We start from the raw sequence: 14,068 nt of genomic DNA, 5'->3' as shown, positions 1-14,068 counted from the left end.
ATGACTGTTGAATTTTGGCTTGACTTTTTTTTCCTGAACTTTTAAAAAAGCATTTTAACTGTTTTCTGGTATCTAGATTCTTTTTTTTTTTTTTGGTACTGGGGATTGAACTCGGGTCTTTGCGCTTGCACAGCAGGTGGTGGAACCACTGAGCTAAATCCCCGGCCCCATGGTATCTAGATTTTTAAGAAGTAAGTGTAGTTTTAATCATTTTCCACGTGTAGCATGTCATTTTTCTCTGTCTTCAAGATTGTCTTATGATACTTGGCTTTTAGCAGTTTAACCGTGATGTATCTAGATATGATTTTCTTTGTATTTATTATGGAATTTGCTGAGCTGCTTGAATTTATATTTTTAATCAAATTTGGAATTATTTTCAATTATTATTTCTTCAGATACAGTCATGTGCCCTATAATAATATTTCACTCAATGAAAGACCACATAAACAATAGTGGTTCTGTAAGATTATATTTTCTAGTGACATTGTAACTGTCTTAAGACTTTCTAAGTACACTGTATGATGTTCACACAGTGGTAAAATCACCTAATGATGCATTTTTCAGAATGTAGCAGTATAACTGTACTTTTTATTTTGCCATTCCCTTTCTCCTCCTTGAACTCCAGGTACACTATGTATATATTAGACCTGTTGATGTTATGCCACATACCTCTGAGGCTCTGTTGATATTGCCCTCAATCTTATTTCCTACACTTCAGATTAGATCATTTGTGTTGATCTGGTTTCAAGTTCGTGGACTCTTTGTTGTATTCATCCTGCTCTTCAGCTTTATTTAATAGGACATTTAGTTCTAGAGTTTGTAAGTTTCGGTTTTCTGCTGATATTATTTTTTTAAATTACAGGTTGTACTGAATGCTCATAATTTTATGTTGCCTCAGCATCCATTTTAAATATAAGTTGACTTTCTCATACCAGAAACCGAGCTCAGTCACCTTTGATGCAGTTTCCAGCTCAATACCCTCCCATCTCCCGAGTTCCTTGGTGTGGTGCATCCAGGTGTCTACCTTATGCCACTGCTCCCTGGTGACCATTCCTTATGGGTCAGTGAGACGCAGTCTGTTTAACTGGTCCTGCTGAGCGTCACATAGCTCATGGGCTGTGCAGATTGCTATAGCAAATAGCCTGACTTGAAACTCCAGCGAGGTGCCTCTTAGGATAGCACTCTAAGCCCAACACTCTATGGGTATTGGCCCTCTGGTCCCTCTCTCTACCTGCCTGCACTCCCTGACCCCTCTGTGTGTAGGCTCCAAGTGTCCTGTGTAACCCCCAGGATCTGAAAATTACAAACCCTTTATTTCTATTGCATGTCTCTGTTAATGAATGTACTCTCTATTTTAAAGATCCTGAGTTATATTTTATATCACTCTACATGATCTAAAATAAAATAGATTACAATAGCTACTTTAAAAATCTTTCTCTGCTGATTGCAACATCTGAGTTATCTTCCTTGCTTTCCCTTGTTGATGTTTTTATTGTTGATAATGTGTCACATTTTCCTGGATTTTTATATGTTGAATAATTTTAATTTTAGATTATATTTTAGAAATTGGGAAAGTTATGTTTTGGAGACCAGAAGTTATTCTATTTTCTTAAATTGTGTTGATATTTTTGTTTTAGCAGATAATTTACTTGGTGTGACTCTGACAATAATCTTTGTCTCTTGGAGTGCAGCTGAAATCTTAGAATACAGTATTTCTTTTGTCCTTAGCTGTAGTTTCTTACACATAGGTGTTGTTCTGGAGGTAGCTATTGGTTTAGGTAGAGTTTATGCATACAATTTGGGGTTCCCCCACCTGGCTCTTTCTGGTATTATTCCTTTACTTTTCAGTGGCTATGATTGCCTTGAACTCTGTCCTCAGATTAAGTTTTGATTCTTTTCCAGATGTGGATATTTTTGTTTACATTGCAGTATACTAAGTGGGTTGGGGCAGTGAGAGAGAAGGGAGGGGAGATTGTTTTTCCTGGGTGTTTCAATTGTTACCTGCCAGAGGATCAGTCCAGTGAGAGTTTATTCTGCTGTACTAGAATTGGAACTCACATTCTTTTATTTTACCTGTTTATCATTAAAGTGGGTTTTTTGAAATCAACATGAGTTGATCATTTTACCTTTTATTTATTTCTTGTGGTACTAGGGTTGAACCAGGCCTCATGAATATTAGGAAAGCATTTGATCACTGAGCAACTTCCCCAACCCTGGTCCTTTGATTATTGACCAGTCTGACAATCTTGGCCTTTTTATTGGAGTATATTTAATGTGATTACTGGTATGATTAAGATTTAAATCTACTATAGTCCTATTTGTTTTCTATTTGTCCTAGCTGTTCTTTGTCATTGTTTTCCCTCTCTTTCCTTTTTAAAAATTATTTTAGTGTTATTCAGGATTCCATTTTAGTAGTTAGCTTATTGACTGTACTTCAATTCAGTGTTATAAGTCTTACATTATGCTTCTGTAACCTAGCATAATCTACGTCACATAACGTTGTTACTACTTCACCTGTATATGTGATGTAAGTACCTTTACATCCATACTTCCAGTTCATCCTTCCCATCCTTTGTACTGTTGTCGAGTGTGCACGTGCGTGTGTTATCAATTAGGAGAGAGAAACTACACTACTAATTTGAACAAAATTAGCAAAAAGAATTCTTAAGTAGCAAAATGTCATTAAGTAGAGGTTAAACAAGATGATGGAGTTCAGAAGTAGTACAAAAAAGCAGCTACTGCCTCCCTGCTGAGGGAAAGCAGACAATGAAGGAACAATAAAGATTAAGTTAGCTCCAGCCCCAGGCTGAGATTTAGATTTCTTCAAAGAAGATATGGCTGCCTCAAGAACGTACTCTCCTGGTCCTGGAGAGACTTCCCAATGGTCTGGGCAGAGGCGCTGTGTCTTAGCAGCTCACTGTCATGGGGAGGCTGGCAGTGTGGAGCTGGCCAATCTGACCAGCCTGCCTGGTTATGTGGCAGGGCTACCACAGAGGTAACCCTAGGGTGGTAAGGCAGTTTCCTGGAAGGGGTTAGAGCTGATCTACAGAAGTGTGTTGCTGGGTGAGCAAAATGTGGCCAGAGGCTGCAGCCAGAGCTGGTACAATAATGGCTTCTGGGTGGAGAGTTCCTAGTTTGGAAATGTGGCTTGAGGTTAGCCTAGAAGTCCTGTGAGTTGAGTCCCTCTGGCTTTGGCTTCTGTGCTGAGTAAAGAAATGAAAGGGGGACTGGAACCCAGGGTAAGCCTTCCTCTTTGACAGAGCCTAACCTTGGGCCAGCTGGCAAAGATGTGTCAGCACCATCCAGCCCCTGTGTCAGAGAGAACATCAGTCGGGGGAGGTTTGGGTTTAAGAAACCATCAGCTGCTAGCCAGCAAAAGACATTATTATAATTTTTAATTTAAATGGTTAAAGAAATTAAAAAGTGAGAAAGGTCTTTTATATATAGTTCTGTATTATTCTCTCAGATTTAGTTTGCATGGAAAAGTCTTTATTTCTCCTTATTTTTAAATTAAACATTTTACTTTAAGATAATGGCAGGCTCACATGTAAGTACTACAGAAACATCGTGTGCATGCTCCTCCTGGTTTCCCTCATGTTACTGTCTTGCATTCCTGTAGTACAACACCACTACCGGGAAACGGACATTCGTAGTTTGCTGACTGTTCAGTTTCACCAGTTTCACGTGCATCCATTTGTGTGTGTGTGTTCAGTTCATGCAATTTTGTCAGTGTTGATTTTTATCACTTTCATCAATGTAGATCTATATAAACAGGATCCTAATCGAGGTAGAGAACGCTTCCATCGGTGTAAGGAGCTACCCTTTAAACACACCCCCACACCCTGGGAAAACACTGATCTCCTGGCCATCATTCCTCTACAATTTTGTCATTAGAAGAATATCATTTAAATGGAATCATACAGTATGAAACATTTTGCGATGGACTTTTTTCATTCAGCATAACTCCCTGGAGTTCTAAGTTGTTGCGTATATCAATAGTTTGCTTCATTTTATTACCTAGTTATACCTTGGTTTTTACACCGAGTTACCTCGGTTCACAAATTTGATTCTCTCCACAGTTCTTATGGTAAGCCAAGTTGGATGAGAACCAAATCAAATTCAGTGGTTAGGTTCAGTGTGACCTTATGGGGAAATCTGATTTGGTTCTTGTCCAATTTGGTTTGCAACCAGAATCATGGAGAGAATTGAGTTCGTGAACTGAGGGACCACTATATCATGTTATGGATAGAACATAGCTTGTTCACTCATTCATTACTGAAGAATATATTATTGTTTCCAATTTCTGACTTATGAATAAAGCCACTGTGAACATTTGTGTATATGCTGCTTTCTAGATAAGTTTTTATTTCTCTAGGATAAATTCCTAGGATTGCAATTACTTAGTCATATGGTAATTGCATGTTTCATTTCTTTTTATTAAGATATAATTCACGGGGGGCTGAGGATTTAGCTCAGTGGTTTCCCCGCCTGCCTTGCAAATGGAAGGATCCGAGTTCAATCCCCGGTACCAAAAAAAAAAAAGATACAATTCACGCACCACAGAGTATATGCACCTTTCCAAGTATAGGACTCAGTGATTTTTAGTGTATTCACAAGGTTGTGCAAATATTGCCATTGACTAATTTCGGAACATTTTCATTACCCAAAAAAGAAACCCATCAGCTGCCCTTCCCACCTTCTCCTAATCTCTATTAATCCCCTAGAAATCATTTGTTTCTGCTTCTGTGGATCCTGATTCTATGGATAGTCTACCTCTATGGACATTTCGTATGAATAGAATAATATTATATGTGGCCTTTTATGTCTGTTTGCTTTAATACAACATAATATTTTCAAGGTTCTTACATGTTGTAGCATGTACCAGAATTCATTCCTTTTTTATAGCTAAATAATGTTCCATTGCATGGCTATATCACATTTTGCTATTCCATTCATCAGTTGGTGGACATTTGAGTCATTCCCATATTTGGGCTATAAGGAATAATGCCATTATGAACATTTTTTAGAAGTATATGTGTGAATTTTCAGTTTATGTGATTGGAATGAAACTGCTGTAGTGAGATAGCTTTACTTTTTCCTTTCCAATCTGTGTGCCTTATATTTATTCTCTTGATTAAGTGACCTGGCTAGAACTTGGAAAATTGAAAAGAAGTGAGGAAGCCAGGTATCTTTCTGTTCTTTTTTATCTTGAGGGGAAACTTTCAGTCTTTTGCCATTAAGTGTAATCTTAGCTGTAAGTTTTTCATAGGTACTTGATAATGAGGAATTTCCCTTCTACTTCTTGTTTGTTGAATTTTTTTTAACTTAAAAAGGTTTGATTTTGTCAAGTATCTGTTTTTAACCTATTGAGGTAATCATGTGGTTTTTATCCTTTATTCCACTAACATGGTGTGTTAGTTACAGCGATTGATACTTGGACATTGCTGAGGTCAGTCCCATTTGGTCATGGAGTATGAGCTTTTTTATATGTTGTTGAACTAGGCTTGTTTTCTTGTGTAATTTTATATGTGACTTTCTAAGGGATATCTCTCTGTCATCTTTTCTTGTGGTATCTTTTTCTAGATTTGGTATCACTGTAATATTGGCCTCACAGAATGAGTTAGCAAGAGTTTCCACCTCTCTTCTTTCTTTACCCTCAGGCCTTTTAAAAAATATTTGCTCAGTTACTTGAGTGGTTGGCCTCTGCCTGATCATTAGCTGAGTACTAACTAGAGGCCACTCTGAACATAGCGCAAGACCATTCTAAGACCTGTTCATAAGCTGGCTATTCGTGGTCATAAGACAGAGATTTCCTTCACTGCCTGAAATGCACCAAGTCCCCAGTCTTTTTCACTGTAAAAGGAATTGCACTATGCTAGTGGTGGTTCTCGACTGGTGTCACATCAGAATTAGTTGAGGAATTGGGATGAGATTCACTCAGTACAGGATGGTCTCGGGGCCACACCATACTACTGTCTGCACCATCTTTATTGTAACAAAGGTACATTTAATGTGTGAAATACACTTTCAAATTACAGTCACATAGTGGGAACCTGTTTCAGTTTGGACATTTTAAGATTCTTTTTTATAGAACTTGAGGCAAGTATTTTGTTGAAACAATTTTTTAAAGACTCATTGTATATTTTCATATGCAGGCATTCTGGCTTTTGTGTAGCAGATGCAAGTAGGTATATTTTTGTGTGTATATGTGGATACTAATTTACAATCATTTAACACAAAGAATTTTTAAGGTCACTTGATAAAATAATTAGATATTCCTAAAATTAATGTCCAAGAGTATTGATTTTTTTAAAAGGTCATCAATTCATATACATAAAATAAGGAATGAAATTTATCATAGAATTTATCATAGAATGGTAGATTTGTTTGAATTATGTCCTATAGTTATCAAGCAAGGGTTTGTTGCCTGACATACGTAGAAGACCACACTATACCGCTTGGATTTGTGAAAAGAAAAGCTTTATTGTATAGCCACCCAGCAGGGAGGCCAGGAGCTATAAACTCAAGTGGCCCCTGTGCTGTTGGGAGGGGATTTACCAGAAGGGAGAAGGGGAAAGCTGCTCTTTGATTGGATGACCTGAGGGCAGTCATGTCCTGTGGGAGGGATCTTGAGCTCATGACATCACTGACCCGATGACTTGCCTTCTTGCTTACATCTGTTCTTGAAAAGCCAGTTCCAAACCCTAAGAATCTGAAACCTCCGTGAATGGCCTTGAGGTTTTTCCTGGAAACAAGTTAAGAAATACATGTCCAGGTGTTTCTAGGCCTTAACCGATAAATCTAGCAGGTTAGTATTTTCCTCAAAACTGATTTAATCCAGCATAGAATAACCAACGTGAAATTATTAATTTTCTGTTTTTCTTACTCTGTGTTCATTGACATTTTAGCAAAAATGTAGAAGATCATGTCTAAATTCTATTTAAAAATACTTCCTAAGGATTAATCTTGAAATATAATAAATAAAACAATAGGTTTGGAAATAAAGTTTACTAAAATCAGTGATATAAATTTGTTCTCTTAAATCATTGATCTCCAAAGTGGCTGTGTCCTTTCCCTGACTGGCCGGTTATTGATGGTGACATGAAGTCTCCACCAGAGTGTGCTAAAGGTATTTCAGTCGCCATGGTGTTAATCACTGACTTGCCTGGACTTGTCAGCCCTGGCAGTACTTTTATTTTTAAAGAGAAGACTTTGTCTTCCTGTTTACAAAATTCCTTTTGCTGTGAAATAAATTCTGTATCTTGACAGTTGAGTGTTTCTACGAGTACTTTAAATGATGAATATTTAATCTCACCATTCTTGGTTCTCAGTAAGCACACTAGCTAGGAATATCTTTATATTGTGAAGTTATCCTTTAGAAGCTAAAAGTTATATCTACCTTTACACAATAGGGGTTTTTTTTCTTTACACAATAGGTGTATTTCTGAAAAACCTGAATAATTCAAAATGAACTAGAGAAACTAGTAATTTTTAATGAGCTTGAAAAACACTACATAACTTACTACAAATGGTTTTAGTTTAGAATATAACTAAGTCAATAAGTAGATTTAATATTTGTGATTCTAGCATAAAGCATAGCTCTCAAAATAGTATGAAGTAGCCATGATAACCATATATTTTGGGTTGCTACACTGTAGTAGGGTGTGAAAGAAAATGCTGTCTCATTTATGTTGGATAAATTTCAAAATGAGTACAGTATTTTGCTAACTGATTATCTGGCAAAAGTACTGAATGATAAATAACACCTGTGGGTTTGCATTTCCTTTTTTTAAATCTTTTTTCCCTTTATTCTCCCCTTCCCTACATACAGATACCTTCACTCAAATAACATAGTTGTGGTCCCGGAAGGTAAGCACAGTTTTAATTTAATTTGTAAACTTTTAGTTACTAGACACAATAGTTATAGCTTTGCTTTGTAAATAGAGTAAATTGTCTCTTAAACCTATTTTGGTTAGGTGTATTAGGGAATTTTAATTATAAAGCTCTTTTAATTTATTTGCTTCCAAAACTTATCCCCCCCCTCGCCCACACCCCTATCCTGTTGGTGAGCACCTGTGATCCTAGCACTCATGAAGTCCAGGTAGGAGTGTCACAAGTTCGAGGGCAGCCTGGGCTACCTAGCAATACCCAGCAAGCTTAGGGCCAGTCTGTACTATCTACTGAGACTTTGTCTCAAAACCAACAAAGTAAACCACACAACAAAAATTTTCCCCTAGTAAGTCCAGTTAAGAATTAGAATTAAATAAATAATTAGTCAAAGTGGATATAATGACTGGGTAAATTGTGAGATAAATTGTTAGGTAAATAATAAAATAAGTTCTAAATTTAACAAATCCAGTTAAGAATTTTGGTTACGTTAAAAATAAAGTCATTGTGTAATACTTCTTAGGTTTTTTTATTTTTTTCAAGCAATATTTTACATTGTTTTAACATTTTCATGTGTCCCTTCCCTTCCCTTCTTTTTTTTACTGTACTGGGGATTGAGCCCAGGGCCTTCACACTGAGCTACACCCCCAAACCTTTTTTCTTTTTTATCTTGTAAAAGGGTCTCACTAAGCTGTCATTGAACTTGCATCCTTCTGCCTCAGCCTCCACAGTAGCTGGGATTACTAGAGGTGTGCACCTCAGTGCCTGGCTTTTTGTTCTGTTTTAAGCTATTGTATTTTATGTCATGGTAGAAGTATTAGTTTCACAAAACTTAGTTTGATCTTTATCTTGTGAGCAACTGAGAGGATTTTTTTAAAATTTTGTAAAAAAGTAATATAAATGTTCATAACAAAGCAATGAGAATAACAATAGTTAATACACTATCTATTGTTATTTTCAAAGTTGTTCCTCAGAGTACAAGACATAGACAAAAAAGATTCTCTCTTACAGAGAAGAAACAGATACTAGCACAAAACTTTCTTTTCCGTGAGGCAAGAATATTAAGTATTAAAATATTTCAAGCTAGAATACTTACGTGCATTAGAGAGTCAAACTTGAATCACACTCATTTTACCTTTTTTCTTCTCTGCTTTTTGAAGCTATTGGGTCCCTTGTGAAACTCCAGTGTCTGGATCTCAGTGACAATGCCTTGGAAATTGTTTGCCCAGAAATCGGTCGTCTGAGAGCTTTACGTCATCTTCGATTGGCTAACAACCAACTGCAATTCCTACCTGCAGGTAATCATCAGCTATAGCACACAATGGTTTCTTGTCTCCAATGAATCTGTTTCTATCTGTTTTTATCTGTCTCTCACTGTGTAGCCAGGTATTGGGCTATGGATATAAATGTATTTGATGATGAAAGGAGGGACTGAGGGTGAAATATGACTAAGGCTCCTATAGTCGTATTTTACCCACAGTCCCTCCTTTCATCATACGTTAACATTTATGCTTTAGGTAGAGCTATGATTACTGCAAATATGCATTACAATCCATGCGCCTTCCAGTCACTCCCCTGGTGAGATGTATAAGCAAAGAGCTACTTCAGTTCTGAATTTTATAGGCGAATTTAGATGAACTTCGTGTGCTATAATCATTTTATACTGTCAAAGGCAGTTCCATATAGTGATTTTTATGTCATTCTCTAGTGAAGATACTGATGTTCATTAACTTTGATGTAACAAGGAATCATGCTAGCATTTAATAGCACAATTTGACTTGAATCCTCGAATTGACACTTCTGCCTGCTAAACATGTCTATAGACAGTACTAATGTCCTGCATTCTCTTGATGGCCACCATTCAACCCTTTGATTTTTCTTGGAGGCGCCTCCATAACCTTCCTTTGTATAAATTCACACATTTTCAAATTCCACTATACATCATTTCTCATGTTTTAAAAAATGAAGCCTAATTTAAAAAATTTTTAAACCTTGTGCTTCAGGTGTTTCATGAAAGTTACTACATATTCAGGAATGAGCAAAGAAAAATGTAAGATGTCACTTTGGCTGGGATTATTTTTGTTTGCTCTTTTTGTAACATCAACCAGCCTTTTAGTCTATCCCAGCGAAATATATGACTCAAAGTTATAAATTGCTACCTGCCAGACCTGGAGGGGGTATATGATGTTAAAAACCACACATGTTAAATCTATGAATGAAAAATTCGTGACATTTCTTTGTTTTTAGTCATTCATTCATTGTATGTCTGCAGATTGAACCCAGGTCTTCTCACTGAGCTACATTCCCAGTTGTTTTTTTAATTTTGTATTTTTCTTTTTTTTTTTGGTACTGGGGATCGAACTCGGGACCTTGTGCTTGCAGGGCAGGCAGTGGAACCACTGAGCTAAATCCCCGGCCCTAATTTTGTGTTTTGAAACAGGGTCTCGCTAAATTACTGAGTTGCCCAAGCTGGGCTCCAACTTGCGATCCTCCTGCCTCCCCCTCCCGGAGTGTTGGGATCACAGGCACGTGCCACTGTGCCTGGGTTCTTTGTGACTTAAAAAATACTTTCTCCAAAGTTTTTTCAAGTACAGAAATTTCTAAATGAAATCATAGTAACTGATTAATTTTAAGACTTTATATGTAGATTTTAATATATAGTTTCAATACTGTTTATAAAAATGTTATTTGGATAGCAATGACTTTGTTTTAAAAATAATATGTAATTTCATAAGTGAATTGTTTTATTGTTTCCAGTTATAGTTAATATGAAGAATTTTAGCCAATATAGGCTATAGGATTTCCTTTAGAGTTTATTATGGTGATCAAGATCACTGGTGTTTCATCATTCCAGCTTTCATCAAGTTCTTACATTCAATATCCAGAAAATTATAGATTCTTTTGAAGATTACCTAGAAACTATATCTGCAAAGATAATGCTTTAACCTTTCATATAAGAAATTTATATGATATATGATATAGTCAAATGCATGGTATAATGCTGTATTTGTAAACCTTTTAAAAAATACACTTAAAGAATATATAAAAATACAATTCTTATCTGTGTGTTGTGCTATTCTGTGTTTTCCTATAATAGAACATTTTATGATGGAATATGATTATTTCCTACCATTATATGTTCTCAGAAGTTAAGGATATACTTTTCATTCCACTGTCCACCTCCTAACAACCAGTGAAGGGTGTACATTTCCCGACTACTTCCATGTAATTTTTATTTCTATCTTACTTGTCACACAAAAGAATTGAAACACACATTTTAAAAATGTTTCCTAGCTTTATTTTTGTTGTCTGTGTTTGGTTTTGCTTGTTTTAAGTGAAATTCTGTTCTGTGATAACTCTGTAGTTTAGCCATGAGCCTTGAGCTCTTCCAGCCCTGCTGCCCCACTGTGGGCTCTGTAGGCTAACTCTGGTTGTCCTGCATGCTTTGAAGGTAGTCACCTCTGAGATATTTCTCCTTCCTACACAGGTTACCACAATTTGGTTTTGGCTCTTCTCTGCCTTTTTTCTCTCTTCTTTTGAATTACTTGAGTATGCTTTAGTGTTCCATTTCCCGTGTTTATTTCCTTTATTGGTTTTTCTCTAGAGCTCTTGATATACACCCTTAACTTACTTATTACACTTAAAATATTGTACCACTGCATATGAATGATAAGAACCTCACAAGAGTAAGCTTCCATTTACCCTCCTTCCTTTGTGCTATTGTATCATATGTTTTATTTCTATGTATATTGTAATATATATATGCTTGCATGCCTGGTCTTCATTCTTACCTCTTCTAGATCTACTTTCCATCTTTTTCCATTTCTCTGTAGCCCAGAGTCCTTCCATCAGTATTTCTAGTGGTGCAGGTCTACTGATAGTAAACTATCTCAGTTTTTCTTAATCCAATAGTGTCTTTATTTCACCACAGTTTTTGAGAAATGTTTTCTCTAGAAATAGCATTCTAAGTTGATATTTTCTTTTAGCACATTAAAGATGACTTTCCATTGTCCTTAGCTTCCACTGTTTCTGATGAAAAGTCATTAGTCATTTGTATTATCGTAACCCTATATATTGTCTTTTTTTCTATGGCTGCATTACGATTTCTCTTGTTATAAGTAGTTTCCCTAAGATATATTTGAACGTAGGATTTTTTTCATGCCCTTCTTAAGGGTTTTCTTGATTCTCAAGTTGGGAAGTGTTCTGTCATTATTTCTTCAAATATTTTTCTACCCCATGTTTCCTTTTTTCTGGGACTCTGTCCATGTTAAATCATTTGATATTATTCTGTAGGTCACTAAAACTTTGTTCTTCTCTTTTCAATTATTTTTTCCTGATCTAAAAATGAGATATCTATCAATCTATCTTCTGTTCTTTCTTTGTTGCTCCTTAATATGGTATTTATTTTATGTCCCTTTGTCTTAGTCCATTCAGACTGCTATTTAAAAAAGAAAAAAACCAACGACTAGGTGGCTTATAAACAATAGAAATTGATTTCTCACAGTTTTGGAGGTTAAAAAGTCCAAGATCAAGGTACCAGCAGATTTGTTATCTGATGGAAACTTGCATATTCTGGTTCATAGGAGCTTCTCACTGTATCCTCACATGGTGGAAGGTATGAGGGTCTCTCTGAGGCCTCTTTCATAAATGTACTAATTCCACACATGGGGACTTCACCTTTATGACCTAATTACCTCCTAAAGGCCCCACCTCCTAATACTGTCACATCGGTGATTAGGTTTTACCACATGAATCTGGGGAGATACTAACATTTCAACCATGATACCCTTTTACCTACTTAGGGCTCTATCATCTTTGGTGCCCGGTGCTACATTTACAAGTACTTCAGTTACCCCAAACTCTGATCTTTGCCTCTTCAGTTCTGTGAGACTGGAGCTGTATTTGGATTCCACTTCCTGTGTTAGCCTGGAATACACCCCTTGGTAGAAAGTCAGGTTAAACATGGGACTTACTTCTGTGATTCCTTTATTTCAAGGACTGTTTAGTAATGCCTCAGTATACAAACCTACGAGAATTAAGTTTGGGAACTGAGGTCCCACTGTACTTCTATGTTGCCTGCCCATTGCTTGGAAACAGTTGCCTCAAATGTTTTTTGACTAGTTTTATTGGTTTTGGTGTAAGGAAATCTGGTATTAGTTTCACTTTCATTTCAGAAAATGGAAGATGTTTTATTTTGGGGGGTTTTTTTGGTACCAGGGATTGAGCTCGGGACCCTGCGCTTGCAAGGCAGGTGGCGTCACCACTGAGCTAAATCCCTGGCCTGAAAATGGAAGTTTTATTAGACAGTCTTTGATTTTTTAATCTAATTGTTTACCTCATACGTATATGTATTCTTATGTACTGGTCAAATATTTATATTGCATTTCCCTATTCTAAGTATTAAAACTATAACATTATTTGTTGTAGAACAAATTTAAACTAATATCCTCCCAAAGGCTTTTTCAGACTTGAAATAAAATTATGTCATTTATTACAAAGAGAAATACTGTGCATCTACAAATAAAAGATTACTGAGGAAGTTTCTGTCAGTACACAGACACTTGCCAAACACTCTGATTGGGACTTATAAAGACCACTGAGGCCAGTGGCTATTAGAGGAGACAGAAAACTCAGCTAATTCTTGATAGTCAAGAGAAGCATGGTACAGTACTTTTGCCATTTGCCATTAACTCTCTGTGAACTCCCATGAGATAAGTTTATGGTAACAAACAAACAGCAAAAAGGAACAAGAAGTCAGAAAAGATGCTGCTTACATCTGGCATATAAATCAGTCTATTTTTTGAAATGTTTTTATGCTTGAAAAGTTGTGCATACCAAAAAAGGAAGGATTTTTTTAACCCAGATTAAAAACATGAACGTGTTGTACTTCAGCAGCTAAAAGTATGCACAAACAGAAATGTGCACTACCTAATAACCAGAATAAATTGTTCCTAAAACTTAGGTCTTGAGTATGATCAAGTTTATTGTGTTTGTTTCTTAAAAATTATTTTTTTCTTGAGTTGATCCTCTACTGCTTTTTTGTTATGAAATTTAGTATCTCTTCTTAGGTCTGTCCCATTGCCACCTATCTTGTTCTGAAACTTAGTGCTTAGTGGAGAACTTTGGAGGCAGCAAGAGGGAACAAATCAGCCTTTTTCCTTAGAGACCATACAAGGAGTCC

At 36.3% G+C, this 14,068-nt stretch overlaps 1 protein-coding gene across 8 annotated transcripts in view; it reads left to right on the top strand.

The window, feature by feature from the left end:
• Lrrc28 (leucine rich repeat containing 28) overlaps window positions 1–14,068 on the top strand; it is a 118,577-nt gene that overhangs the window by 27,143 nt on the left and 77,366 nt on the right. For all 8 annotated transcript variants that reach the window (XM_004852694.4, XM_021264766.2, XM_021264767.2 and 5 more), the window contains 2 exons: window positions 7,832–7,869; window positions 9,048–9,185. In XM_004852694.4, the coding sequence (XP_004852751.1) occupies window positions 7,832–7,869; window positions 9,048–9,185 (176 nt within the window). The remainder of the gene's footprint in view (window positions 1–7,831; window positions 7,870–9,047; window positions 9,186–14,068) is intronic.

This window comes from Heterocephalus glaber, unplaced genomic scaffold, assembly GCF_053883595.1.
Source record: "Heterocephalus glaber isolate CG9 unplaced genomic scaffold, H.glaber_assembly_v1.0 deba00001531, whole genome shotgun sequence".
Lineage (NCBI taxonomy): Eukaryota > Metazoa > Chordata > Mammalia > Rodentia > Bathyergidae > Heterocephalus > Heterocephalus glaber.
Note: the sequence above shows the minus strand (reverse complement) of the source record. Positions and strands in the feature narration are given on the sequence as shown.